Source organism: Eleutherodactylus coqui, chromosome 4 (assembly GCF_035609145.1).
Source record: "Eleutherodactylus coqui strain aEleCoq1 chromosome 4, aEleCoq1.hap1, whole genome shotgun sequence".
Classification (NCBI taxonomy): Eukaryota; Metazoa; Chordata; class Amphibia; order Anura; family Eleutherodactylidae; genus Eleutherodactylus; species Eleutherodactylus coqui.
The window spans coordinates 7611535-7638335 of NC_089840.1; the positions used below are offsets into that span (position 1 = coordinate 7611535).

General features: G+C 51.4%; 1 protein-coding gene across 3 annotated transcripts; it reads left to right on the plus strand.

Annotated features, from left to right (window-relative positions):
• On the plus strand, positions 1–26801 carry CRYZL1 (crystallin zeta like 1). 3 transcript variants are annotated; one of them, XM_066599010.1, is made up of 13 exons: positions 1–163; positions 1510–1581; positions 3996–4073; positions 6200–6272; positions 8956–9000; positions 10651–10719; positions 12694–12827; positions 14065–14176; positions 15469–15567; positions 16129–16247; positions 18005–18109; positions 24279–24325; positions 26593–26801. In XM_066599010.1, the coding sequence occupies exons 2-13, from the start codon at positions 1516–1518 to the stop codon at positions 26690–26692; spliced, it is 1047 nt and encodes a 348-aa protein (XP_066455107.1). In that variant the 5' UTR covers positions 1–163; positions 1510–1515; the 3' UTR covers positions 26693–26801. The 3 variants fall into 3 exon arrangements, with proteins under 3 accessions (XP_066455107.1, XP_066455108.1, XP_066455109.1); XM_066599011.1 differs by having other exon boundaries at positions 1–152; XM_066599012.1 differs by having other exon boundaries at positions 1–139.

The window sequence follows — 26801 nt, forward strand, 5'->3', positions numbered from 1 at the left end:
CGCCGCTTCCAGGTTCCTCTGGAGTCATTCAGCAGCAACAACAAGACTTTCCACCTTCGGGGTGATGATGGCGGCTCCTGTGCGCTGCACCCCGTCCTGCTGACGCAGTGGCTTCGGCCCCGCCAGTTGCCCTAGAAGCGTGAGCCAGCCTGGTATTTATATTGTGCGTTACGGATTTCCTGCGTCATATGTCTTATAATCATGTGTTTCGTGCGAAGGGTTAATCTTTGGCGCGAATATGCATTTTTGATGCATGTAAAAATGTACATTGATTAGCGCAGCATCTGCGGTCTTTATCGTATGACGGACGCTTGTGGCGTGGGACTCCACTGACTTGTATGGGACCTTTCACACTGGACAAAATTACGCCATAGCTAAATCCGCAACTGCGGAACGGCGCGCTAAAATCTACAGCGCTAACTGCGGATTTTGTTGCGGAATTGCAGGCAAGGTTTCACGCCATTTTCAATTCTGCATCAGGTAGCTTGCAGATTTTCGTGTAGAATTTAATGCGGCTTGCGGTGCATCCTATTCTGTCGCCCGTGAAAGGTCCCTACGGGGTCCGGCGGGTCCACTGAGGCATTTTCTGTTTTGACAGGAAAAATAGCGCTGTGCGCAGAAGGATTTTCCTGTGCACCATGATGGAATCTGCAGTGGAGCTTGCGACTCGGATGTGAGGACCGCGCTCTAATGCAGCGCTACAGATGCAAACACAAGCATGTTGCTCGTGTGAATCACCCTTGTTTCCGCATGGCGGACGATACTCGTTCTGGTCTCATTCGCACGCCGTCACTGTAATTCACGGCTGATTTTCGCATGTATTGTGCGGGGGTGCGCAACTGCACGCACAAGGAGATGCGTAAGAAGAACCCATCTGGAAGGGACCAGTGAGCAAGCTCTCGCTCCGTGTAAACAGGCAGTCCTCCATCTTTGAGCGACTGCCTGTTCGCAGTGAATGGAGGTGGTGGCTAGAAGAGGCCTCTGGCGCACTCTGCTTCCATTCACTGAACGACGATCGCCCCTGTATGAAAGCACCGGAGCGATGAGGCTTTGCATGAATTTTGGGGCGCCTCTGCACCCAACACTGGTCCCAAGTAAAGCCCCCCCCTAAGGGCTCATTCACACGGACGGATTTTGTATTACGCACACAATTGAATCGAACCCGTTGATCTTAGTGGCTCTGTTCACCTTTTCACGCGATGTTCGAATACGTGAAAAAATACGCAGCCTAATTTTGGTGCTAATTACGTGCCTCAATAGGCCATTAAAGTGAATGGGCTCGGAGAAAACACGCAAAAAACGCTTTATTCACTGCGGGTTTTTTTTGCATACGCAAATGTGCAGCGTGTTTGGGCAAAATACGTGGGAGTCAGTGATTTTCAGTTTTGTGGACGAGATCTTCCAAATCGCATCTACTTCGCTGCTTCTGTAAATGCCGCGTGTTTTCCGTATGGCGAATCCGCCCCGTGTGAACACAGCCCAATGGTGTTCTTTGTGCCTCCATTGCAGGTCGCCATGAAGGGGCTGTACTACAGACTCGCTGCCTCGCAGGAGGAGGAGACATTCGTATTTCAGGAAAGCGTAAGTACGTGTTCATTTAGGCCACGTTCAGACAGATGTCGCCATGGGTTTGATGCGGATTCCACATTACATCCATGCCAGTCAAGCATGCCATCCACTTGGCAGTCTATGCGACGCTAATGCGCCTTCCACTCGCAGATTAGACGCAGCGCATGAGGCCAATCTGTGTGCGGATCCGCTGCCGCCAATATGCCAATCCCTTGAAGTCTACGTTGAATTTTTGCAGTGCAGATTTCTCTGTGTGAACACGGCAATGTCATCCCGCTGCCACCCACAATACTGCGCGGCACCATGCCGCCATGCGCAGTACTGCACAAACCGCAGGCCAAAAAATAGCGGGCAGATAATGTCCCTAACTGTAATTGGTGCCGCACACTGTGCCCCCAGTAAACGTGCCAAGCAGATAGTGCACCAACAGTACTAGTGCCCCCAAAATAAGCCTACTTGGCAGATAGTGCCCCACAGCGCCAACCAAAAATCATTGTGCTCAGCAGATATGGCTCTCAATCAGTAAGTGCCCACAAAATAATTGTACCAATCAATGTCCATCTACGGACCCACCGCTACGCCCCTATACTTGGAAGGCAACCATGCTCGGCCACGGGTGATAGCATATGTATGAGTAGTGTGCTCGCAGTGGTAAGTGCCCACATAGCATTCCTAGCCAGAATGGCCACCAATAGTAGTAGTGCCAACCATGTCCCTCAAAATAACTGTGCCAAGCATAGAGCTCACATAGAGTCCCCCCAAATCATTCTGTCAATGGGAGACAGTAGTGCCCGTATGTGTTCTCATAGTCCCCCAAAGTAATGGTGCCTCCTAAACCTGCTCATTCTGTTTCCCGGCCTCCCTAAGGAATGTTCACACAGTAGATTCTGCCTCGGAAATCTGCAGCTCAGTTGCGGACGTCTGCCAGGCTGTGCCAATATAAAGCTGCCAATCCACTTGTGGAATTAGCCCTTTTCAATGGGCAAAAACGTATGTGATAATCCATGTACTGATGACATCCATGCTGTATGGGCTGTAGTGCGGATTCCCATGGGAAGTATGGAACGCGGTTTGGGCTCAGACTTCATGCGGAATCGGCACAGAATCTGCGGCAACTCAGCGGCAAATTTGCGACGTGTGAACTACCTCATTACTGGCAAGAGAAATGCCCGCTGAGGCGCCACACTGCACCCCTGTCATGGTACAGCTTCACTACCCACCTTTAGCCTGGGTTCACACAGGGTGGATTTGCTGCGGTTTTGCCACGGATTGCCGTTGCATATCCGCACTGCGGCAAAACCGCTGCGTTTGCAGTGCAATGCAGCACAAATAAGTTTTGGAAAAAAGCTGTTCTCACAGGACGGATTTTTTCCGCACAACCGCAGTGCGGAAATGCAACTGCGGCGCGGTTTTAAAAGAAGCAGCATGTCCATTCTTCTGTCTTTTCCACAGTGCTTTTTGTCCATAGACCTCTACGGACGCAGCAAAATCCGCACCAAAATACGCTGCAAAAGTAAAAAAGCGCCGCGGAAAAAAACCTTTTTCAAAGACCCCTTTGAAAATCCGCAAGCCAAAATTAACCTTTGAAGCGGTTTTGCCGCAGAAGCAGTTCTTCTGCTGAAAAACCGTGGCAAATCCGCGCTGTGTGAACCCAGCCTTAGCCTAGGTTCACACAGGGCGGATTTGCCGCGGTTCTGCCGCAGCAGATTCGCCCGCAGCAAAACCGCCCGCGGCCGCTAATCTCAGGATTAGCCAGCCATGTGGACGAGATTTCTCAGAAACCTCGTCCACACGGGATGGCTAATCCGCTGCGGTAAGTCCGGTTGAAACCGCGGCTGCGGCCGCCGCAGCCGCAGCTTCAAAAGAAGCAGCATGTCTATTTACTTTCGTTTTTTTGTTTGTTTATGTCGCGGCCGCGCTCTCCTCCATGGGAGAGCCGGCCGCAACGGAAAAGCAAGCGGCCGGGCCGCTTCAAAGCCGCCGTGGCTTAAACCGCGACGGTTCTCCCGGCGGAAATCTCGCGTTTTTTGCTGCGGCCAAACCGCAAGATTTCCGACGGGAATACGTCAAGTGTGAACCCAGCCTTAAGCTTTCGATGACCCGCGGCGCAGTGTAGGCTGTCTGGTTTGGGAAACAGGAACGCTGCACAAGTGCTCAGGATACACCCTCCTCTGAATGCAGCCTGCGTGATGCACCGCGTCCTGTGGGTATGGATAAAGTTGAAAATGGTGCCACAGTCTACATGGGGCCCATCTGTGATTGGCATGACATGTTGGTCAGCACAAAATTTCAAACCCATTTTAGTTCTGAGATGGACATTCCCTTTAAGGCCCCGCCCATACGGTTGGGAAGTACCTCTTAATATGACAGATATGATGATTTATGTACTTTCACTATAATTTACAAGATTTCTTCATCTGTCTCAGGAACCCGTCTCCTCGCCCAGCGACTACCACGTGAAGCTGCAAGTGAAAGCCTGTGCGCTGACCCCCATCAATACAAAGGTATCGGTATAATATTCATGACCCTTCCTCAGGATGGCTTCCCCAATCTGATATTGATGACACCCTAAACTCCCAACATTCAGCTGTTTGCACAGCTCCGTACATCGTAGGGCCCGGATTGGTTCCGCAAGCTGTGGTGCCTGCAGTGCATTGCTTTACGATAGTCCGCCAAAATAGCAGCTCTGCTGGGTAAATATCAGGGATGTGAAATGTAGCGCCGCCCTGCAGGTTGTGATGGGGATGGCGCTCAAAGAGCTACTCCTATAATAGATTGTAAACTTCATAGATAACAATTAAAGGGGTTTTCTGGTGCAAAGCTAATCATAACCTATCCAATAGCAGATCGGCTGGGGTCCACCACCCCGGAAGCCCTCTCATTAGCTGATGTGAAGGAGCTTGTAGCCGGACAGAAGTGTCAAATCGCTGTTTGCTCTGCAGTGGCCCGGTATGGTAGTGCAGCTCTCCCCTATTCACTTCAATAGCTTTGGACTGGAAAACCTTTTTAACCCCTTCACGCCCAAGGGTATACATTTACTTCCTGGGCACCTGGGGTTTGTATGCAGTGGGACCAGGAGCCAAATCCGCTCCTTACACAGCAGGTGCCGGCACTCTTTTACAGCTGACACCCGCCGACGAGAGCATAAGCGCTGGTCATGGCTGATAACTCTTTAAATGCCCTGGTCAGTCTTCAGAGGTCCCAAATGGCTCCCCTACGATGGGCTCACGAGGTGCCGTTCGGCTGCCCTGGCAGACGAGGGCCTTCTGAGGACTGCCTGTAAAAATGCGGTATAATACAATACTACGGTATTGCATTATACTGTGTAAGCGATCAAATGATCACAAGTTCAAGTCCCCTATAGGGACTAAAAAGTAAAAATTTAGAGACAGTCATGGACTTTTATCAGCTAAGCTTATGGGCAACAAGTAGGTAACGCGCCGAGTCCAGAGATGTAAGTGTTATACTTACCTCCCCCGTTGTTCTCCCACTGCCAGCGCTGGAGGCCGCCGCTCGGTGCATTGAGCAGTGCTGCGAAGTAATCCTCCCATTATAAAATGACAACAGGCAGACTACTATCGCCGCATCCGTAAAAATCTGATCTATCAAAGTAACACGTCAGTCATCCTTCATTGTGAACGTCGGCGGATAAAATACATAACAGCAGAATAAGCCGCATTATGGCGATGCGCCTCCAAGAAAACCATTAAAGTCATATGAACTACAGAGTAGTATCCTTAGAAACTACAGGACGTCCGGCAAGAAGCCCTCATACAGCTAGATTGGAGGAAAGCGTTATGGCGGTCAGAAGGCGGCAGGAGAAAACAATTTTTACCTTTTTCAAAGAGATTTTAATTTTTAAAATCAGTTCAGTAAAAAAAAGCCGAATACATTTATCGTGGTGATTGTACCGACCCGGAGAATAATCGTATCGTGTCGCTCTGGCCGCAGTGTGCGCACCGTAAAACAAGACCCGCCTGAAGATGGCTCCGTTATCTTTTTTTTTTTCCATTTCACTTCACTTATAAAGTACTGAAAAACTTTAAAAAAAATGTTTTCATGGTACAATAAATAATATCATAGAAAAATACAACTCATCCTGCAAAAAAACAAGGAGCCCCCGGACCGCCGCGTGGGGAAAGATAGAAGAGCAGGGATTTTTTTTTTTTTTTAATGGGGGGGGTTTGTAGACAAAACTCTGTCATGGGACGACCTTCAGCTGTTCTCTGATGTCCTTCGATCTGCCAGTTTCCGGCCCTGTTTTTGACTATCCAAGATGGCTGCCGCAATATTCTAACTACCTGATGCATTCTGTGCTCTGTTGTGTGATTGGCCAGTACTGATCACATGAGCAGGTGTAGCGCATTGGTAGTCTAACACTACCGATGTACTGTGGGGATAAGGTAGTCCGAAGATTGAGTCGGCCATCTTGGACGACTGAAAACGAACCGTCAGATCGGAAAACCGGATGGACATTTTAATATAATCTGAAGTGTCTCCAAAGTTAGATTTGTTTTATGGTGCAAAATAATCGAAAGCTTATTTATGGCTATATCGGTGGATATGGGAGACGGTAAACGGTGCAAAATCCATCTAACCTGTATAATGTACTATTTTTACTGTTATTTAGCTCATTTCTGCATTATATCCGAGCAAGGAGCATGTACCTGTGGGGAGAGATGTGGCGGGAGTCGTCCTGGAAGGTGAGCGTGATGACATCACACATAATGGCGCCTCGGGTTGCGCTATTCATCCGTTGTTAGAAACGATTTCATGGGGAAATAAAAATGATGGTTCTGGGTAGAAGAAGTAAATGCATGGAGTCGTGTGGTCAGCGGAGGTGAGCAGCGACCCGTACAACCCAGCTGTCGGGGGGCGCTCACACACGTTGGGGTGGATCTGCAGATCTTTCAATTGAATGCTAACTGAAAGGGTGAAATCTGCTGCAGATCCGCAACAAACTGCAGCAAATCAGCGATGTGTGAAAACACCCTTAAAGGGGCAGACTCACAAAATGAATTAATGATTCCTTATTCATAGGATAGGGGATACCTAGCTGATTGTTGGGGTCTGACTGCTGGACCCCCACTGATCACAAGAACAGGGGTCCAGAGTGTTTCCCAATGAATGGAGTGATAGTTGACCACCGCTCCATTCATTTCAGTAGGACTGAGGGGAATGTCCCATTTAAATGACTGGATCGGTGGTGCGCGTTCACAGACCCCATTCTCCTGATCCGTGGAGGTCCCAGTGATTGGACCCCCAGTAACCAGTTAGTTGTTCCCCGCCCTGTGGATAGGGAATAACTTCTAGGACTTGTCACATCTCTTGGCATCGCGGGCTTTATGTATAGAAACTAGTGAATAAGAAAAGTGGATCTTTGGCCTAAAACCGTCCCGTCTCTGACCGGTCAGCCCGTATCTGGGTTGGTTGCTGCAGTTTTTGCTGCTCGCCCCTTTTATGTCGGCCTCAGAGAGGTCATTTTCTGGTCCTGTCTGTAAACCTGTCACTGATAAGAGATCAGTAGGTATGATATGTCATACACATGGCGGGCCTTAGCTGCGTACGACCCGTGTGACCACACAGGGCGCTGCCCACCAGCATGTAGGGGCACACCGGGTGAGCTGGGGGGCAATCACCTCTCTTAGGTCTGCCCGGCCAAATGATCTTTCTCTGTGCAGCAGCATCTTATGGAGCTACATTTATCATCCTGGCTCTGTATGCTCCCCTATGACGTTCTAAGGCTTTGCCGTCAGCCCATCAGCGCCCCACAACAATCACTTAGTTCTGCTACTGTATTTATGTACTGAGCTTGGCTCTGGCACTGTATTTGTTATGAGGTTAGTTTGTGCTGAATTTGGCCGCCTGCAGACGGGCAGGTCGGATCCGGCTGCGAGGATTCTCGCCGTGGGACCCGACCCGAGCGCCTGCAGAGAGCAGCACGTACTCACCCGCGGCTCCGGCTGTTTGATGTGCCGGCTTGCCGGGCAGCCGGCGCATGCGCAGACCAGAGCCGGCGGCCGGGCACTGACGTTTCTGTGCTGGGCTCTGCGAGCCCTGCAGAGAAATAGAACATGCCGCGGTTTGTTTGCCGCTCGAGATTTCGCGTGGACAAACTGCGGCCGTCTGCCTAGGATTGCGTTTGCTAGCGCAATCCTATGGCAGCTTCCAAGGGCAGAAATTCCGCGGGAAATCCCAACCGTGGAATTTCCGTCCGTCTGCAGGCGGCCATAAGGTTATGAGCTTGGTTCTGGAGCTGTATTTATGTACTCAGCTTAGTTTTGGTGATATATTTATTAGCTTGGGCCTGCTGCTGTATTTATGTTATAAGGTTGGTTTGTGCTATATTTATATACTGAGTTTGGGCCTGGGACTGTATTTACATTATGAGCTTGGTTCTGGCACTGTATTGATGTACTCAGCTTCGGTTTGGGGCTGTATTTACATTATGAGCTTGGTTCTGGCACTGTATTGATGTACTCAGCTTGGGTTTGGGGCTGTATTTATGTTATAAATTGGTCGTGGCACAGGATTTATGCAAGCAGTCTGCCTACCATTGCTGTATATATTATTATTTTTTTTGTTTATTTTCTTATGAGGGGGGCACAAACAAATCCCTGCAGGGGGCCATCTAACCTAAGGGCTAATTCCCACGGCCGGATTTCTGCTGTCTTTTGAACCTAATAGCTCAATGTTCACACTGTGGAATTCCTCAGCGTGAAAGAAAACGTGTCATGCTCTATTTGCCACGGGAATACGCACGGCCAGCTTCCATTGGAGTCAATAGAAGCCGTCTGTCACGCTATACTTCTGTAGCACAGCGGAAGTATTGCATGAATATGCGTCCCCGCCCACCGCCGGCTGCATCATCCAGCACTGCTGGCGCCATGAGCTGAACTGCGCATGCGTGCCGGCCCGTCAGGCAGGACGTGTACAGCGGATCCGGAGTGGTGAGTATGGAGGTTTTGGAGGGCGCCGTGGCGGACTCCGCTGCGATATTCAGCTGGCGTAGTCCGTCAGGGCCGTGGGCATGAGGCCGGCACTGTTCATAGAGAAGAATATATGTAAGTATGTAGCAGTTACCAACTAAGTGTTTCTCATTTGTACTTGTTTTCCAATGGGACCCCCAAATATTGGAGGGACTGGGGTCCTATGTGCACCACTGTGACTTCGGCTGTGGAGGAGGGGAGACCGGCGCATCTTTCTCCATCTTTGTAAATTATGGGAAAATTGCAACAAACTATTTATTGGGTTGTACGCGGCGCACGAGAATTACACAATACAGCAAGAGTTTTAGAAGTTTTCTTTCAATACGTTTTTTTTTTTTATCCTACTGTAATAAGACAAAATCTTGAAAATTTGCTTTTATTTCTTTTCTTATTCTAGTGGGACCCAAAGTGTCATTTTTTAAGCCCGATGATGAAGTTGTAGGTAAGTAGGTGACTTCTAGTGATCAAGCCTTTCATACATCTCCTATGTAAAAATCTCCTGTGCGGACCCATGTGTCTCCATAGTTACCAACTTCAAACAAGCCCTACATGATTGGATCCTGGAGTTCTCTCTTCCCTTTTCTTTCTATCTGTGTAGCATTTAAAGGGACGGTCTAGCAAGACAAAATTAAATTGACATGTCGTCGGGCTGTAGTGAAAATATAACGTCACACTTGCCATACTTAATCCCCGCTGCTGCCCTTCAGACGATGCCCGGTCCCCCGCTGCACTCTTCTTCCGGCTCCAGTGATGATGCCCTGTCTCGCAGACCAGTTACCGGCTATTAGAAACTCGGGATCAGCCGGTGATTGGCCGCAGCCATCACATGTTCCCGTAACCGGAGGTTATCGCTGGAGGCGGAAGAAGAGTGCAGCGGGGGACTGGGCACCGTCCGAATGGCAGCTGCCGGGATCAGTGAGGGGAGTGTGACAGATACTGAGCACATTTCAATTCAGTTTTTTCTCAGCAGACCGCCCCATTAAAGGTACGGTCACACATAGCGGAATTCTGCACCAAAATCCACATTACAAAATACACCATTGGAGCAGATGCTGACGCGGATCCACCGCAAACTTCTCCTTTTCAATTGCATGGTGCAAATGTTAGTGCGAGTCCGCAGTGCAAAATATACAGCAGATAGACACCAAAGTGTGAATGTACCTTAAAGGGGAAAACCCACCTAAAATCCTACTATACCTATAAAATCACCTATAATACACGAGGACCGGCATCCCAGACCTCAGCCTCAATCACAGCGGGGCAGGTTTATAATTGAATGGCTTACACGGTTCGCATCCCATTTGTTGTGTGTTTTTAGACTCTCTTTTAACGAGTCTTCTAACGAAGGGGCGTGGCTTTGTGAAAAGGGGCGTGGACTAAATGTGCCATTTTTGGGATAAACTAAACCAAATATACAATCAGACTAGATGATCTAACCATCCATCAGATGTAACCTCCTGCAGGGTCCCTGCGACGCCTCTGAAGCAGGAGAAGGCATCTGAATTCTGGTTTAAATTTGCATTGTTTAACTATTAGATAGAATTGGTAAATCTGCCCGATACATTGAAGCAAAATGCTCCAAACTGCTTAAACAGTGCTTCCCTTAATAAGTTTGGCGCATCTTGGCCTGTCTGCACACCAGAAATTGACAATATATTTGCACCACTCTCTATGTGCCGCTCTCTGACCCAAATGATAGTAAATCAGTCGGTCCGTGGGAGGTCCCGCCGTCCTGCCCTCCCGCCACCCGTCTCACTATTGAAAGGTGTCAAACGTAAAATAGGAAAAAGTCATACATTTTCCGTAAAAAAAAAAAAAAGCGTACACCGAAATGTGCAACTCTTTAACATCACTAAAGAGACACAACTCATTTGCCACATGAGGTCATTTATACGTCAGGGGATGTTCTGTTAACGATGTGAGATGTTGGAGAACAGTCTTAGGTAGATTTCCTTTCATCCTGGGAGTTTAGTTAGAAATGGCGCAGAGTAGAACTCTTGGGTAAGGGATGAGGCATAAGTTGGTCCGGCTGCATTGTGTTGGGGGGGCCTCTATAGATACAAATGAAGTGCGCTACTATTTTGTCTTGAAGGAATCCTGCCCCTTGATTGTGAAGAGTCCGGCCTCTGTGACGTCATCTGGGTGCATGAGCATCACTTAGGTGAGTTCTCCAAACACATAATATGATTTTGCACTTCGCACTGAAGGTGTTAGAGGGGTTTTCCAGGAAAATGCTATTCATGCCGTGTCCTCAGGATAGGTGATCAGTAGTGGATCGGCTGAGATCTACCGCTCAGGACCCTGGCCAATCAGCAGCATTTACTATTTTTGTGCTAGTCTTTCACGAGACTCGGACTTGTAATGCGTGGTGTCTTACACATCGCATGGACAAGGTGTCCGTATTCTGTGCGCTGTGAGTCATATCTCGGATATAACTCTCTGTCGTCCGTGTAAGTATGGCCTTAAACAATAACTATAGTGACATGTCAAAAGGTTTGATCAATGGGGGTCCAGGTGCTGAGACCCCCACTGACCAATGAAATGAAGGGGCAGAAGCGCCCACCCAAGTGCTGTGCCACTTCGGGGTCATCTTTCCTTGTTGGCTCTTCTCTGCAGCAGAAGACAGAGACATAGACTTCCATGAACCCATCTTCAGAGTTGATAATAAACAGTGACAGCTGAAGGAGCACAGCACTCCAGTGGGCGCTTGTGCTTCTTCATTTCAGCAATAAGTGAGGGTGTCAACACCCAGACCCCACTGATCTTTTACTGGCCACTAACAGGCATCTCCTCTGGCAAGACACTTGTGTTTCTTTCATTGTGTTTTCCTTCTCATGCATTTAGAAAGCATCATACTTGCTTTGCAGGCTCTCCTACATTCAATTTTTTTAGCTGGGGGAGCATTCCCAGCATTGATCAGTTGGTCTCTTTCATGAAGGTGCACAAGCTCAGCTCTCCCTCCCATCTTCGCTATGTGAGGCTGTGTAGCATTACCACACCCACTTAATACTACACAGCTAACTCTCATCCTCTCTCTGGGTAGCTGCTTGTCCCGTTCCTCCTCACTGCTGATAAGAATAGCTTGAGCGAATTACAGCCCTTTGTAATAGTAGCTTTCTCTGCTCTCCTCCACAACTGCCTACCATTGTCATACAGTCCTCTGTAATAGCTCAGTGAATGCAGGGGAGCAGCCTAGAGGCGGAGCTGTCAGTTTACTCTGACTGATAGAATTTGTTAGGATTTCAGTCCTCCAGTCTGCAGTGCCTTGGAAAGGAATACAAGCATAGAAACAAACAATCAGTAATTTGTAATTTATTATATGTTTCTTCACTGACTTTTTTTTTCCTTTTTTTTTTTGTTTGTTTTGTTTTTTGGGGAGTAACAAGCTAATTTATATATATATATATATATATATATATTTGCTATCACTGTAAGGGCTTATTCCGACTTCCGTATATCGGCCGGGTTTTCACGCCCCGCCGATATATGCTGTCCCTCTCTGCAGGGGGAGGAGGCGGGCCAGGCTGGGAGCAGGTACTGAGCTCCCGCCCCTTCTCTGCCCTCTTGCCACTAGTTGTAATAGGAGGGGGCGGGATAGCGCTGAACTTAGCTCCGCCTCCATCTCGCCCCTCCCATTGCAAACAGTGGTGAGGGGCAGAAAGGCGGCGGGAGCTCAGTGCACTGCTCCCAGCCTGGCCCGCCTCCTCCCCCTGCAGAGAAGGACAGCGTATATCAGCTGGGTGTGAAAACCCATCCGATATACGCGCATTGGAATAAGCCCTAATTATAATTGCACTGATTCACAGAATAAAGATAACTTGTCATTTCACTGCACTGGGAACGCCCAAAAAAGGTTGGTCCAGGTTATGGGATGCCAGACGGAAGCAGGATTTCATGCTGGAGGTGCCACACAGAGCATGGACCTCGTTATTTACTGGCAGTTTCTTATCCCATTGATTGAAGTTATTCCAGAAGTGTCTATAAGTTCCACCATTTGGCAGGATCGGCAGCCGATGGCCAAACATTGGTTCACCCCACATTAGTGACTGTGGGCACCTTTCCATCCAGGTTCATGCCCGCCGGATTGGTTTCCATGCCTCACTATCTCACACCTATGCCGTCTGTTCTTTCCCAGTTCATAAACCAGATAAGGTGAGCTGGGTCGAGGCGGCGGGAACAATCCGGGATGGATTATGCGTCTACACGGCACTGCACAGTCTGGCGGACCTGGCCCCCGGGAAGTTTGTGCTGGTGCCGGATGGGGCGAGTGTAAGTGTTACTCTGCTACTGAGGAAAGGGACATCATGTATACGAGTCATGTGGGTGTTGTGTATGCTGCTCTACATTACTGTATGCTGGATACAAAGACGGACCGCTTCTTAGTTTTATGGAATTCTGGGAACGTTCAGGATAACTTACAGAGTGTGACAACTAGGAGGCTCCACAGGGGGGCAGCCTCGAGGCATCTATCATAGCATAGCTGGGCAGATTGACCCTCGGAGCCGTAGCAGAGCTGTGACTACCTCTGTGGCAGCAGGGATGGATTGCTTTCACCATCTTTTCAGAAGCTGTTATAAATGAGGCTTCCTTCCCTTCGCAGGAGATAAAACCCGCAAACGGAAGCATTCACCGTCATTTGGGCTCACTTTGTTGTCCCTTTGACAAGGATTCCGTTTGTTTCCCTCTGCAGGCTTCAGCTCTGATTTTCAGTTCTCTTTGAAATACTGAAACAATAGAAGAATCCTGAGCAGTGTAGCTGTGAATAAATGACTCGCCTTCGTTCGAACAGCACATCTGTGTGAGCCTCTGTGTTTCCATAGACGGCTTTGGGCAGCTTGAGTCGTCATCTTCCTTCATTTCCTGTTCTCCTTCATACTATTGCTTTTACTAGGAATGGGCTCCACAGGACAATAGGCAGACAGAATATGTAATAGGAAGGGAGCCCCCTAGTGGTGGCACCTTAGAGGGTTTTTTTCAGCACAGAAATGTCATATTTGATAAATAGTGATTTGCATGTTTTGCTGGTGATCGCACTCCGCTGACCATTTATTACAACTCCTAGCCACGCCCACTTTCTAGACCTTTTTTTTTTGGTAGTGGTAAAAGCTTTCTAATGCTACATTTACACGGGCCAACCGTTCTCTAACAGCGGTGACGTCACCCACTCGCGCAGTCGTCCCGTGTAAATGTAGCATTAGAGAGTTTACGCAGGTAGATCCCCGCTGGCTCCTCGCTCAGCGCTCCGCCTTCTATGTAGCGCTGGAAGCGTTTACACGCAGCGAGATGTCAGCCATGATTTGTATGCTGGTTGAGAGAATAGGAAACAAACCGTAAGTGATATTTTGCATTTAGACGTGACGATTAGATCGCATTTTCTTTCGTTTGAACGACTTTCCTAATCGCCTCGTGTAAATGGCGCTGCGCACGTCCGGCTCCAGTTCTAAGCGCATCACAGTTTTGTAAATCTGCATATCTGCATTAGTGTCATTCTTCGTTTTCTCTCCAGCCGCTCGGCGTTCTGGCTATTCAGCTGTCCCACCACAGAGGAGCCGCCGTCATCGCCACGGCGCACAGCGAGGAGGACAAGCAGTACCTGGAGAAGCTGCGGCCCCCCGTAGGTGAGGTCGGCCGGCAGCTCATGTCTTGCTTGTCTTTGCTCTCTTATTACTAAGGAGCAGGAGAGCCCGTCGTGCGGCGAGCGTCGCGCGTTCACATAAATGCTGGTGGGGATTCTTGTGGCAATGTCTGCCGGATGATGATCCTCCCCGAACACGAGCGGCGGCCCCTCCTGCGTGCTCCTGCGCCGCTCTCATGGGGGGCTCTTAGAATTTTTATACAGTTATTTACAAATCTGTCATCAACATGGAAACGTTTCTTCGTACAGATTTAGGTCTCATTTATCAAAACTGTCTAAAAGACAAATTGGTTGTCGCCCATAGCAACCAATCAGAGCGCAGCTTTCATTTTACCACAGCAGCGTGTATTAACCCCTCAGTGACGGAGCACTTTTGCTTTTTTCCTCCTCCCTTTTAAAAAATCCTAGCTCCTTTATTTATCCATCGCCGTCGCTGTATGAGGGCTTGGTGTTTGTGGGATGAGTTGTATTTTTTAATGGTGCCATTTAATGTACCATATAATGGACTGAAAAACCTTTTAAAAATTCTAAGTGGAGAGAAATAGAAAAAAAAACAACATTCCGCCATCTTTCGGTGCGTCCTGTTTCTACCACGCACAAACTGCAACTAAAATGATCCGATAACGTTATTCTATGGGTCGGTACAATTACTGCGATACCAAACTTATATAGTTTTTTGGGGTTTTTTTGCTCTACGACTTGTATTTTTTTTTAAGATATTTAATTTTTTAAATTATTTTCTGTGTCCATTTTCTGCGCACAATAACTTTTTTTCATTTTTCTGTCAACATAATTGAGTGTGGGCTCATTTTTTGCGGGATGTCCTGTCGTTTCCGTTGGTACCATTGTTCCATACAATTGACTTTTTGATCGCTTTTTATTACGTTCTTTCTCGGAGACAGGGTGACCAAAAAAGTGCATTTCTGCCGTTCTTTATTTTTTTGTGACGGGGATCCGGCAGATGTGTGGTTTTTTATACACCCCTCTCCCCCCCCCCCCCCCCCTTCATTAACTTTTTTATTAAATCTTCTTTTTTACTTTACACTTTTGTTAAGTTCCCAAAGGGGAGTTAAACTTCTGATGATTTGACTGCTTGTACTGTAATACTTCAGTATTGCATCGTGTAGTGATCTTTTATGTTGCCTCGGTGGGCCTTGATAGGTATTTATGTGTGACAACCCTGCTGGTCCGTTCGCACCCTCTGATCTTGCTGCATGTGTAATACTGCACGATGAGTAGCGGCCGCAATACGTGAATGTGGCGTCTTGTTTGCAGCTCGTGTTATTGATGTGTCTAAAGGCAACGTGAATCTCACAGAGAAAGGCATCGAAGAGACCGGCGGCCTCGGGTTCGACATCATTGTTGATGCTGGAGGTCAGTGATGGACAACTTAAAACTTCATTAGTAATCCCTAAAATTGATTTAGTTTTTTTCCCTTGTTTTCTTCTGGTTTTAGCAAATAAATATTGTGGCAGATTTATGAATACAGTTTACATTACACCGATAGTCTTAGGCCGGGGGAGCAGTGCATACATTAATATCAATGAGTCGCATCGGACTCCTCTCTGCTCCCGCTGCAAACTTTGAAATGTAAATTTTCTGAAACGGCTGAAAGCAATGTCTGTCACTGTACTTTACTCGCTGCAGCCCGGGCACCATTAGTGACTTGCCAAAGTCCCTTTAATGAAAATAATAGAGTACCAGTATCGCAACTAAAGGGCCAAGGGGCCCCAACCATAGTGGGGAGTTTGAGGTATCCAGATTTCACTGGTAATATTTTATCCTGCTCCGCCAATGCAATGAAAACTCATTGCCTCATTCGCATAGTGATAACTAATCATGGGTCAGGAGATCTCAGCAGCATCTGCTTAATATCATGGCAAGTGTACTTGTGGAATAGAAGCTGCTTGGTGAACCTTCGTCTTCTTCTCCCAGTGATCCTGTATAACACGGAGGACTCCGTCACCAAGCCGACGCTTCTGCCGCACAAACATGAAATCATCTCGCTCCTCTCTGTGGGCGGCCGCTGGGTGACCAGAGAGCAACATCTTCAGGTGACAATTCTTTCACTTTATCAAGAGGGAAGGCGCAGAGCCAGAAGGTTTCCTGTTATGGGTTCGCTCACAAGCTGCAGATTCTGATGTGGATCCATAGCAAACTTTACCCTTTCGAATGAAGGTGTGACTTCTGCTGCAGATCCGGACTAACGGGGCAGTTTTTGGCGCAGATATTCCGCTACGTTGGGTCCTGATTCAGTAGGATCAGCCAGTAACCTTCACTACTCAGAGAGATCACATAGTTTATGTAAGGGCCGCTATATAGACAGCGATGAATGAATAGATCATAGTCGGAATGTGCAGCTTCTGGGCCCCCATACTAATCTGTACAGGACCCCCCACCTACCATGTGCCATTTATAATACTGTGACCTTGTGTCCCACGGGCAGGAGGGTCTGGATGTACCTGCTACCTCTACATTCCCTATAGCTACACCTTGGATGGATGCATGGGCGTAACTATAGGGGATGCGGTTGTTCCCGGCCCAGGACCCCTAGGGGCCCCATAAGACCTCTCTTTCTCCATATAGTAAGCCTAGAAGTATGAATAAAGCATTATAGTTGGGGGCCCCGTTACTGATTTTGCATTAGAGCCCAGGAGATTCAAGTTACGCCCCTGGATGGATGGAAGGATTGATGGATGTGAATCGATAGACATGAGATTCTGAACAGCAGTGATGAGTATTATGTTTATATGCCAGTGTTGTCGCATGCAAAAGTCAGTTTTAGCATATACACCAAAATAGGGATTTTGTGAAGATTTACACCGGGCCCTTAAAAAAAGTGGGTGGGGCCTAGTGCCAGGGGGCGTGGCTGCATACCCCCCATCAGATTTACAATCATTTCTGACAAAACCTGGCGTAAATTATAGCTGAAACCTACAGCAAACTTATAGAATTGTGTCGGGCGCACGGAGCCGGTGACACGTGACAAATACATGTAGAGGTGTGCAACTCTTAAAGGGGATGGGCCATTAAAGACTTATCACTGCTGAAACCCTCACCAATCCTGAGAACAGGGGTCCCGTGTCCCCCCTTCCTCCTCACTGTGTCCCCTGCATTGAAGAGATTGATTTGAGCGGCAGTCACACATGCGCCGCTCCATTCATCTTCAGCGGGACCTCCGGAGATGGCGCAGGGTTTGTACTTGGATATTTCCGTCAGCCCAATTGAAATGAATTGAGTGGCGCTCTGCATTGTGTGAGTCTGCCCGTCATTGCAGGTAGTGTGGTGAGCCCACAGCGATGGGAGGAACACATGGCACGCCTGTTCCTTGGATCGGTGAGACCCCACCCCACTGTGGATAGGCGATCTAAGTCCATTTTCGTGCAACCCCTTTCATACATTTACTTAGACCGCCATACAAACCACTTCTAGTACTTGTCGACAGAGGAGTACCAAGATGCCACCAATTGGGGACTCTGGCTGTGCTGATTGGTTTATGAAGGTGGTGAGGCACAATTGAAAGTCAATGTAGATTGGTACCGCGTATTACACCCCCAAACCCCGTGTGCGTTCTATGCGGTAGCATCCGCTCATGTGGGAGGGCCCTAAGTAAACGTACCCCAGTATGTTCTGACATGGTTGTATAGAAGCAACACAATCTGCGCCTACCTTACAAGCCCCTCCGCCACGAGAGGGAAGCGGTATCACACGGGGCGCGCCCCACTGATACACGTTGGACATCCGGGAATTCTATTACATCATCAGAACTGTGACTATTAAATATTTGGTTTTTGTTTCCATTCGGTTGCAGCTGGACCCGCCGGACAGCAATATTCTCTTCCTTAAGGGGGCGTCACTCTCTTATCTCAATGAGGAAACCTGGAACCTGTCAAGCTCTCAGCAAGGAAAGTATCTTCATATCCTTTTACTTCCACATCCGGATGAGGATTCTTCTGAAACAAGTGTAATAAGTGACAGACGGCACAGAGGGAGAGGCAGCGAGACGTGAGAGGCAGCAGGCGAGGGTGAGCGTAGTTTAAAGAGAACCTAACAGCCTCGTGTGGCGAAAAGTTTTAGGGCAGCAGAAATGCTCTCGCTCGCGACCTGAAGGTTGCAGGTTAATCCCTGTGTGGTTCAGGTAGTCGGCTCAAGGTTCACTCAGCCTTCCATCCTTCTGAGGTCGGTAAAATGAGCACCCAGCTTGCTGGGGGTAAAAAGATGAATGGGAAAGGCAATGGCAAACCACCCCACAAAAAAAAACAATTTGCCTAGAAAATGTCGCAATGTGACATTACCCAAGGAGTCAGTCATGACTTGGTGCTTGCACCAGGGAACTTTACCTTTAAGTTTTCTAAAATGCTCAGCCACTCATTTACTGCTGTTTGCACCCTCTTTTGTGTCTAAGTTACACATGGTCTTCCTTATTTTTATGTTGCCCTGCTGTTTGCAAGCCACTTTCAGGGAAGGGGCGTGTAACAAGTCTAGCATTTTGCCAGTAGTTCACTGCCCTGACTTCCTTGCCCTTACATCCTATGTTACATTGTACCTGTGGTGTAATCAGCAAGGGGACAGTATCTGAATGCTCGTCTCTCTGCTTTTGCAGGATGATTCAGGCATTCTGGCCAAGTGCTGAGGAAACCCAATATAATGTGTGTGTACACACACACAAACCCGCATACCTCAGGAGAAGCCTAGACCATGGTGATCGTTATCACAGTGTCTGCAGATCTGTCAGTCTGCAGCCTCTGAGTATAGGGAGAGGGGGGCGGTGAAAATAGTTCCTCCCACATTGCTGAGGAAATGTCCCTTTTGTCCTTGTTACTACAGAGGTTGTGTACCTAACAAGAAGCTGAAAGGGAGCCCCCTAGTGGCAGCCACTTCATATGTAATTTACAGCAGCAAAGGAACAACATTTTAGGTGCAAGTATATTACAGAAATGATGCGACACAAGCGGGTAGAGGAGCAGAAGTTCTATGAAAAGTTATCCCAAAGTGATGCAAGGCAGTTCTGAGATAAAAACAATTTGCATGTTGGCGAGCGCGATATCGGGCAGGGGTTTACAGCCTGATACCACCCTCGCTCCTGTGAAGCTAGCCTTAGTGCCCCCATCCAGAGCTGGAATCCTGCTCACCGCTAAGCTGAACTCAATGCGCACATGACCCGCCACCAGCTGCTTTGGGGTTTGGTGCGGTGTTGGACGGGGCTCCAGCACTGGGCTGGGGGACACTATTAAGAGGGGAGTATAGACTTATTTCAGATGCAGTAGCCAGGTAGAGGAGTGGAGCTGCAGCATCTCTGCTCCTTAACTCCCCTGCATCGTGCATGTGGAAGTCTAATGGCCCAAGCCTTCTCCACCTTGTTATCTGCCGTCGGGAGTTGCAGGATTCAGGACACCTTCATGCACATTAGATGGTCAACCAGTCCAGCCGCCACATTATGGCCCTCTAATTTGGGCTAGGCTGTAATACCAGACACACTCTGTGCCTATTGTGGCTTTGAGATGTCTGTCCTGTGACATACCTGCAGTACATGGAGGTGGAGGGGGTACTGCGGCGCCTAGGCTGCAGTACATGGGGGTGGAGGGGGTACTGCGGCGCCTAGGCTGCAGTACATGGAGGTGGAGGGGGGTACTGCGGCGCCACGGCTGCAGTACATGGAGGTGGAAGGGGGGTACTGCGGCGCCACGGCTGCAGTACATGGAGGTGGAGGGGGTACTGCGGCGCCACGGCTGCAGTACATGGGGGTGGAGGGGGGTACTGCGGCGCCTAGGCTGCAGTACATGGGGGTGGAGGGGGGTACTGCGGCGCCTAGGCTGCAGTACATGGAGGTGGAGGGGGGTACTGCGGCGCAGAGGCTGCAGTACATGGGGGTGGAGGGGGGTACTGCGGCGCCTAGGCTGCAGTACATGGGGGTGGAGGGGGTACTGCGGCGCCACGGCTGCAGTACATGGAGGTGGAGGGGGGTACTGCGGCGCCACGGCTGCAGTACATGGAGGTGGAGGGGGGTACTGCGGCGCCACGGCTGCAGTACATGGAGGGTGGAGGGGGGTACTGCGGCGCCACGGCTGCAGTACATGGAGGTGGAGGGGGGTACTGCGGCGCCTAGGCTGCAGTACATGGAGGTGGAAGGGGGTACTGCGGCGCCTAGGCTGCAGTACATGGGGGTGGAGGGGGGTACTGCGGCGCCTAGGCTGCAGTACATGGAGGTGGAGGGGGTACTGCGGCGCAGAGGCTGCAGTACATGGGGGTGGAGGGGGTACTGCGGCGCCTAGGCTGCAGTACATGGGGGTGGAGGGGGGTACTGCGGCGCCTAGGCTGCAGTACATGGAGGTGGAGGGGGTACTGCGGCGCCACGGCTGCAGTACATGGAGGTGGAGGGGGTACTGCGGCGCCACGGCTGCAGTACATGGAGGTGGAGGGGGTACTGCGGCGCCTAGGCTGCAGTACATGGAGGTGGAAGGGGGGTACTGCGGCGCCTAGGCTGCAGTACATGGGGGTGGAGGGGGGTACTGCGGCGCCTAGGCTGCAGTACATGGGGGTGGAGGGGGTACTGCGGCGCAGAGGCTACAATACATGGGGGTGGAGGGGGGTACTGCGACGCAGAGGCTGCAGTACATGGGGGTGGAGGGGGGTACTGCGGCGCAGAGGCTGCAGTACATGGGGGTGGAGGGGGGTACTGCGGCGCAGAGGCTGCAGTACATGGGGGGTGGAGGGGGGTACTGTGGCGCCTAGGCTGCAGTACATGGGGGGTGGAGGGGGTACTGCGGCGCAGAGGCTGCAGTACATGGGGGTGGAGGGGGGTACTGCGACGCAGAGGCTGCAGTACATGGGGGTGGAGGGGGTACTGCGGTGCAGAGGCTGCAATGCATGGGGGTGGAAGGGGTACTGCGGCGCCTAGGCTGCAGTACATGGAGGTGGAGGGGGGTACTGCGGCGCAGAGGCTGCAGTACATGGGGGGTGGAGGGGGGTACTGCGGCGCAGAGGCTGCAGTACATGGGGGTGGAGGGGGGTACTGCGGCGCAGGGGCTGCAGTACATGGGGGTGGAGGGGGGTACTGCGGCGCAGAGGCTGCAGTACATGGGGGTGGAGGGGGGTACTGCGGCGCAGAGGCTGCAGTACATGGGGGTGGAGGGGAGGTACTGCGGCGCAGAGGCTGCAGTACATGGGGGTGGAGGGGGGTACTGCGGCGCAGGGGCTGCAGTACATGGGGGTGGAGGGGGGTACTGCGGCGTAGGGGCTGCAGTACATGGGGTTGGAGGGGGTACTGCGGCGCAGGGGCTGCAGTACGTGGGGGTGGAGGGGGGTACTGCGGCGTAGGGGCTGCAGTACGTGGGGGTGGAGGGGGGTACTGCGGCGCAGGGGCTGCAGTACGTGGGGGTGGAGGGGGGTACTGCTGCGCAGGGGCTGCAGTACGTGGAGGTGGAGGGGGGTACTGCGGCGCAGAGGCTGCAATACATGGGGGTGGAGGGGGGTACTGCGACGCAGAGGCTGCAGTACATGGGGGTGGAGGGGGGTACTGCGGCGCAGAGGCTGCAGTACATGGGGGTGGAGGGGGGTACTGCGGCGCAGAGGCTGCAGTACATGGGGGTGGAGGGGGGTACTGCGGCGCAGAGGCTGCAGTACATGGGGGTGGAGGGGGGTACTGCGGCGCAGAGGCTGCAGTACATGGGGGTGGAGGGGGTACTGTGGCGCCTAGGCTGCAGTACATGGGGGTGGAGGGGGGTACTGCGGTGCAGAGGCTGCAGTACATGGGGGTGGAGGGGGTACTGCGGCGCAGAGGCTGCAGTACATGGGGGTGGAGGGGGTACTGTGGCGTCTAGGCTGCAATACATGGGGGTGGAGGGGGTACTGTGACGCAGAGGCTGCAGTACATGGGGGTGGAGGGGGGTACTGCGACGCAGAGGCTGCAGTACATGGGGGTGGAGGGGGTACTGCGACGCAGAGGCTGCAGTACATGGGGGTGGAGGGGGGTACTGCGGTGCAGAGGCTGCAATGCATGGGGGTGGAAGGGGTACTGCGGCGCCTAGGCTGCAGTACATGGAGGTGGAGGGGGGTACTGCGGCGCAGAGGCTGCAGTACATGGGGGTGGAGGGGGGTACTGCGGCGCAGAGGCTGCAGTACATGGGGGTGGAGGGGGGTACTGCGACGCAGAGGCTGCAGTACATGGGGGTGGAGGGGGGTACTGCGGTGCAGAGGCTGCAATGCATGGGGGTGGAAGGGGTACTGCGGCGCCTAGGCTGCAGTACATGGAGGTGGAGGGGGTACTGCGGCGCAGAGGCTGCAGTACATGGGGGTGGAGGGGGGTACTGCGGCGCAGAGGCTGCAGTACATGGGGGTGGAGGGGGGTACTGCGGCGCAGGGGCTGCAGTACATGGGGGTGGAGGGGGGTACTGCGGCGCAGAGGCTGCAGTACATGGGGGTGGAGGGGGGTACTGCGGCGCAGAGGCTGCAGTACATGGGGGGTGGAGGGGGGTACTGCGGCGCAGAGGCTGCAGTACATGGGGGTGGAGGGGGTACTGCGGCGCAGGGGCTGCAGTACATGGGGGTGGAGGGGGGTACTGCGGCGTAGGGGCTGCAGTACGTGGGGTTGGAGGGGGGTACTGCGGCGCAGGGGCTGCAGTACGTGGGGGTGGAGGGGGGTACTGCGGCGTAGGGGCTGCAGTACGTGGGGGTGGAGGGGGGTACTGCGGCGCAGGGGCTGCAGTACGTGGGGGTGGAGGGGGGTACTGCTGCGCAGGGGCTGCAGTACGTGGAGGTGGAGGGGGGTACTGCGGCGCAGAGGCTGCAATACATGGGGGTGGAGGGGGTACTGCGACGCAGAGGCTGCAGTACATGGGGGTGGAGGGGGGTACTGCGGCGCAGAGGCTGCAGTACATGGGGGTGGAGGGGGTACTGCGGCGCAGAGGCTGCAGTACATGGGGGTGGAGGGGGGTACTGCGGCGCAGAGGCTGCAGTACATGGGGGTGGAGGGGGTACTGTGGCGCCTAGGCTGCAGTACATGGGGGTGGAGGGGGGTACTGCGGTGCAGAGGCTGCAGTACATGGGGGGTGGAGGGGGGTACTGCGGCGCAGAGGCTGCAGTACATGGGGGTGGAGGGGGTACTGTGGCGTCTAGGCTGCAATACATGGGGGTGGAGGGGGGTACTGTGACGCAGAGGCTGCAGTACATGGGGGTGGAGGGGGGTACTGCGACGCAGAGGCTGCAGTACATGGGGGTGGAGGGGGTACTGCGGCGCAGAGGCTGCAGTACATGGGGGTGGAGGGGGGTACTGCGGCGCAGAGGCTGCAGTACATGGGGGTGGAGGGGGGTACTGCGGCGCAGAGGCTGCAGTACATGGGGGTGGAGGGGGTACTGCGGCGCAGAGGCTGCAGTACATGGGGGGTGGAGGGGGGTACTGCGACGCAGAGGCTGCAGTACATGGGGGTGGAGGGGGGTACTGCGGCGCAGAGGCTGCAGTACATGGGGGTGGAGGGGGTACTGCGGCGCAGAGGCTGCAGTACATGGGGGTGGAGGAGGGTACTGCGGCGCAGAGGCTGCAGTACATGGGGGTGGAGGGGGTACTGTGGCGCCTAGGCTGCAGTACATGGGGGTGGAGGGGGGTACTGTGGCGCCTAGGCTGCAGTACATGGGGGTGGAGGGGGGTACTGCTGTGCAGAGGCTGCAGTACATGGGGGTGGAGGGGGGTACTGCGGCGCAGAGGCTGCAGTACATGGGGGTGGAGGGGGTACTGCGGCGCAGAGGCTGCAGTACATGGGGGTGGAGGGGGTACTGTGGCGCCTAGGCTGCAGTACATGGGGGTGGAGGGGGGTACTGCGGTGCAGAGGCTGCAGTACATGGTGATAGAGGGGGTACTGCGGTGTAGAGGCATTCAGAAAGCTGGTAAGGTTGGCCGATGACTCCTGTCTGCGCTGCAATGGGTGCCATCAGCCGATGTGTTTATACCCACTTGACCATCCAGTCCTTTTCCAGTAACTATAGATACTTGTATAGAATGAAGTCCGTGTAGTTGGACCCTGCATGGAGGTACGACCGACGAGCTCCGTTATCTCTGGACACAACTGAATACGTCCTTATCTATATTCTCACATATCCTGAAGGACGTCATGGACAAACTGGGCGGCGGAATATTCAGGTGAGACCATGCAGGATAATGTCTGCTTACCATGTGGACCCAAGTGCAGCAAACACTAAGATCGAGTGCAATACTGGTCAGTTACATTGGATCCACTGCCTGTTGTCCGTCTGTGTGGAGTTCTCTGCAGAACGCGACGGGTGCCATGTTTGAGGGTTTTTTGGTAACTCTATAATGACTTCCAGCAGAAGAGATCGGCCTGGGCTATACGGTGACAATAGCTGTTAGTAGCCATGCTGGAACTCTCAGCAGTAGCACAGCAATGCGTCTGATACTGCCAAGGAAAAGGCAAGTTGACAGCGAGAGGAGTTACAACTAGCAAACTAGCATAGGCCAGCAATGGTGTATCAGTGGGGGGTCTGATGCCTAGGATCCCCACTGATCAGTTATTCTCAGGGTCAGTGTGCTCATGCAGAAAGCGAACAGCTCCATTCCCACTATGGTGGCCAGGTTTGGTATTACAGGCACTTTCTGCAGAAATGCATCAGCCCAATGAATAGCTGATCAGTGGGGATCCTAGGTGACAGAACCCAGCTGATCTACTATTGATGGCTTATCCTAGGGATAGGTTTACAACTGAACAACCCCTTTATGTTTTGGTGTCCAGTGTCAGTATTGCCTCTGCTTTCCTTCTTTCATTCAGAAAGCTGCATGGGGATGTTAACTTGGATGTGAACATGAGGTTTAATACGTGAGGCAGAGACGTCCTTGGCCAACATTCCACAAGGTTTCCATCCCTATCAGCGTTTTTGTAGCTGGAGATAAGCGCCACGTTCTGTCTACTAACACCACTGTTGAGGATGGAGACCGAAGAGCTCTCCGACCGGCCTACTGAACCCTCTGGCTTCCTCTCGGGAACGTGCAGGGTTCTGCAAAGAGCGAAAGCCAAGATGGAGCCAGTGCTGTAGACAAAACGCAACGTGAAAGAAGCCTTAGAGCGCCACTAGTAGCATGCCTACCACAGAGCTGGACATGCAGCTGCTATGGGGCCAGCCCCGAACTGCTTGCAGCTACCTGCAGTCTCCACATGGTGGCGCACAGTGCATACAGATTTATACATTTTCCTATTAATTAAAGCAACCCTCTAGTATCGGAACAAAATTTGGTCCCAGGACCAGAGGGGGCAGGAGGTGTAGTTCCTGCAGTACTGCTCTGCTCCCCCTCCAATCTGTCCATTTCCTATTTTCAGCTGTCAAAGGTGGCTGCAACAATTTTCTCACTACCTAATGTGCACCGCTGACTGATTGGCCAGTACGGATCATGAAGTTTGCCCCAAAGCCAGAGGGTCGCTTTAAATACTAGCTTCAAAAATCCATGTGCCGTTAGCTCCCCCTAGTGGTAGCTACATTCAGCCCAAATTTATCAAGTCAGAAAAACTATCCCCTATATAACTATATCATGAATCTAAGGCCGTGCAAATGACACAAGACTTGTGTGTTGCAAGACGCACGAATATCTTATCTTTGGCCGTTCCTTTGGAATATATTACCCATTGTTTTTAATGGAGCCAGAAAATGAGTAACAGTGTGTGATGGGCGCAGCAAGATTCCCCATTGAAAACTATGGGAAACATCTGCCAATCAGCTGCAGCGGAGGATCGCAACTGCAATGAAGTGATGGGAAGCGTTTTTGACACAAACGCCTTGCATCCACGGGGAAATCGCATGAGCGCGATATCTAGTCACGTTTCATGGCTCGATGTTATGCAGCCTGCGGGTGCATTCACGCAAGACAGGTTTGTCCGTTGCAAGATGCGCAAAACTCAGCCTGTTTTCAATGAGTTTATTCACATGTGCGATTTTTCTCTCGCGGAGATGCTGTGAAAAAGCGAAATCACAGCAAGTCCCCAGAAATCTCGGCAGCTGGTATTGCACTTTCACGTACATGTGACTTTCATAGAATTGTGATGGGATTTTTGATTTCTCATATTGAAAATACATGTGATGTTCACACGCATGAAAATTCAATGTTCAGTGATGGAATGCTGTCACAAATCGCAATTTTATGAGTACAATATCTGCCCGGGTGTTTTTGGATCGATCTTGCGCTCGCCTGTGTGAATGCACCCCGATGAACACAGAACTTTAGACCTACAAACAGAATGGTGGATATTCACTTTCACGGATGGTAAGTTTGGCCGACCACTCTAGGAAGTGAGGCTCACCCAGTTTTGCTGTTGCACCAACTACTATTGGGGCTGTTTGTGCGGCCCGACAGGGTATGTGCTGTCTGTATTGCAGTACGACTATTTGCTCTCTCTTATTTAGGCCCTATCTGGATGAGCCGGTGCCGATGTACGAGGCTAAAGTCTTCATGGAAATGGTCCAGAAGACAGAAGTAAAGAAGCGGCTGGTTGTTCAGCTGTGAGGAAGCTGAAGATCTCCGAGGTTGGAGGGGACATAAGCCGATCCCAGTGGATAATATCGTGACATGTTGTGATAAAGAGACCATGTAATAAAATAACCCCCGGTATGAC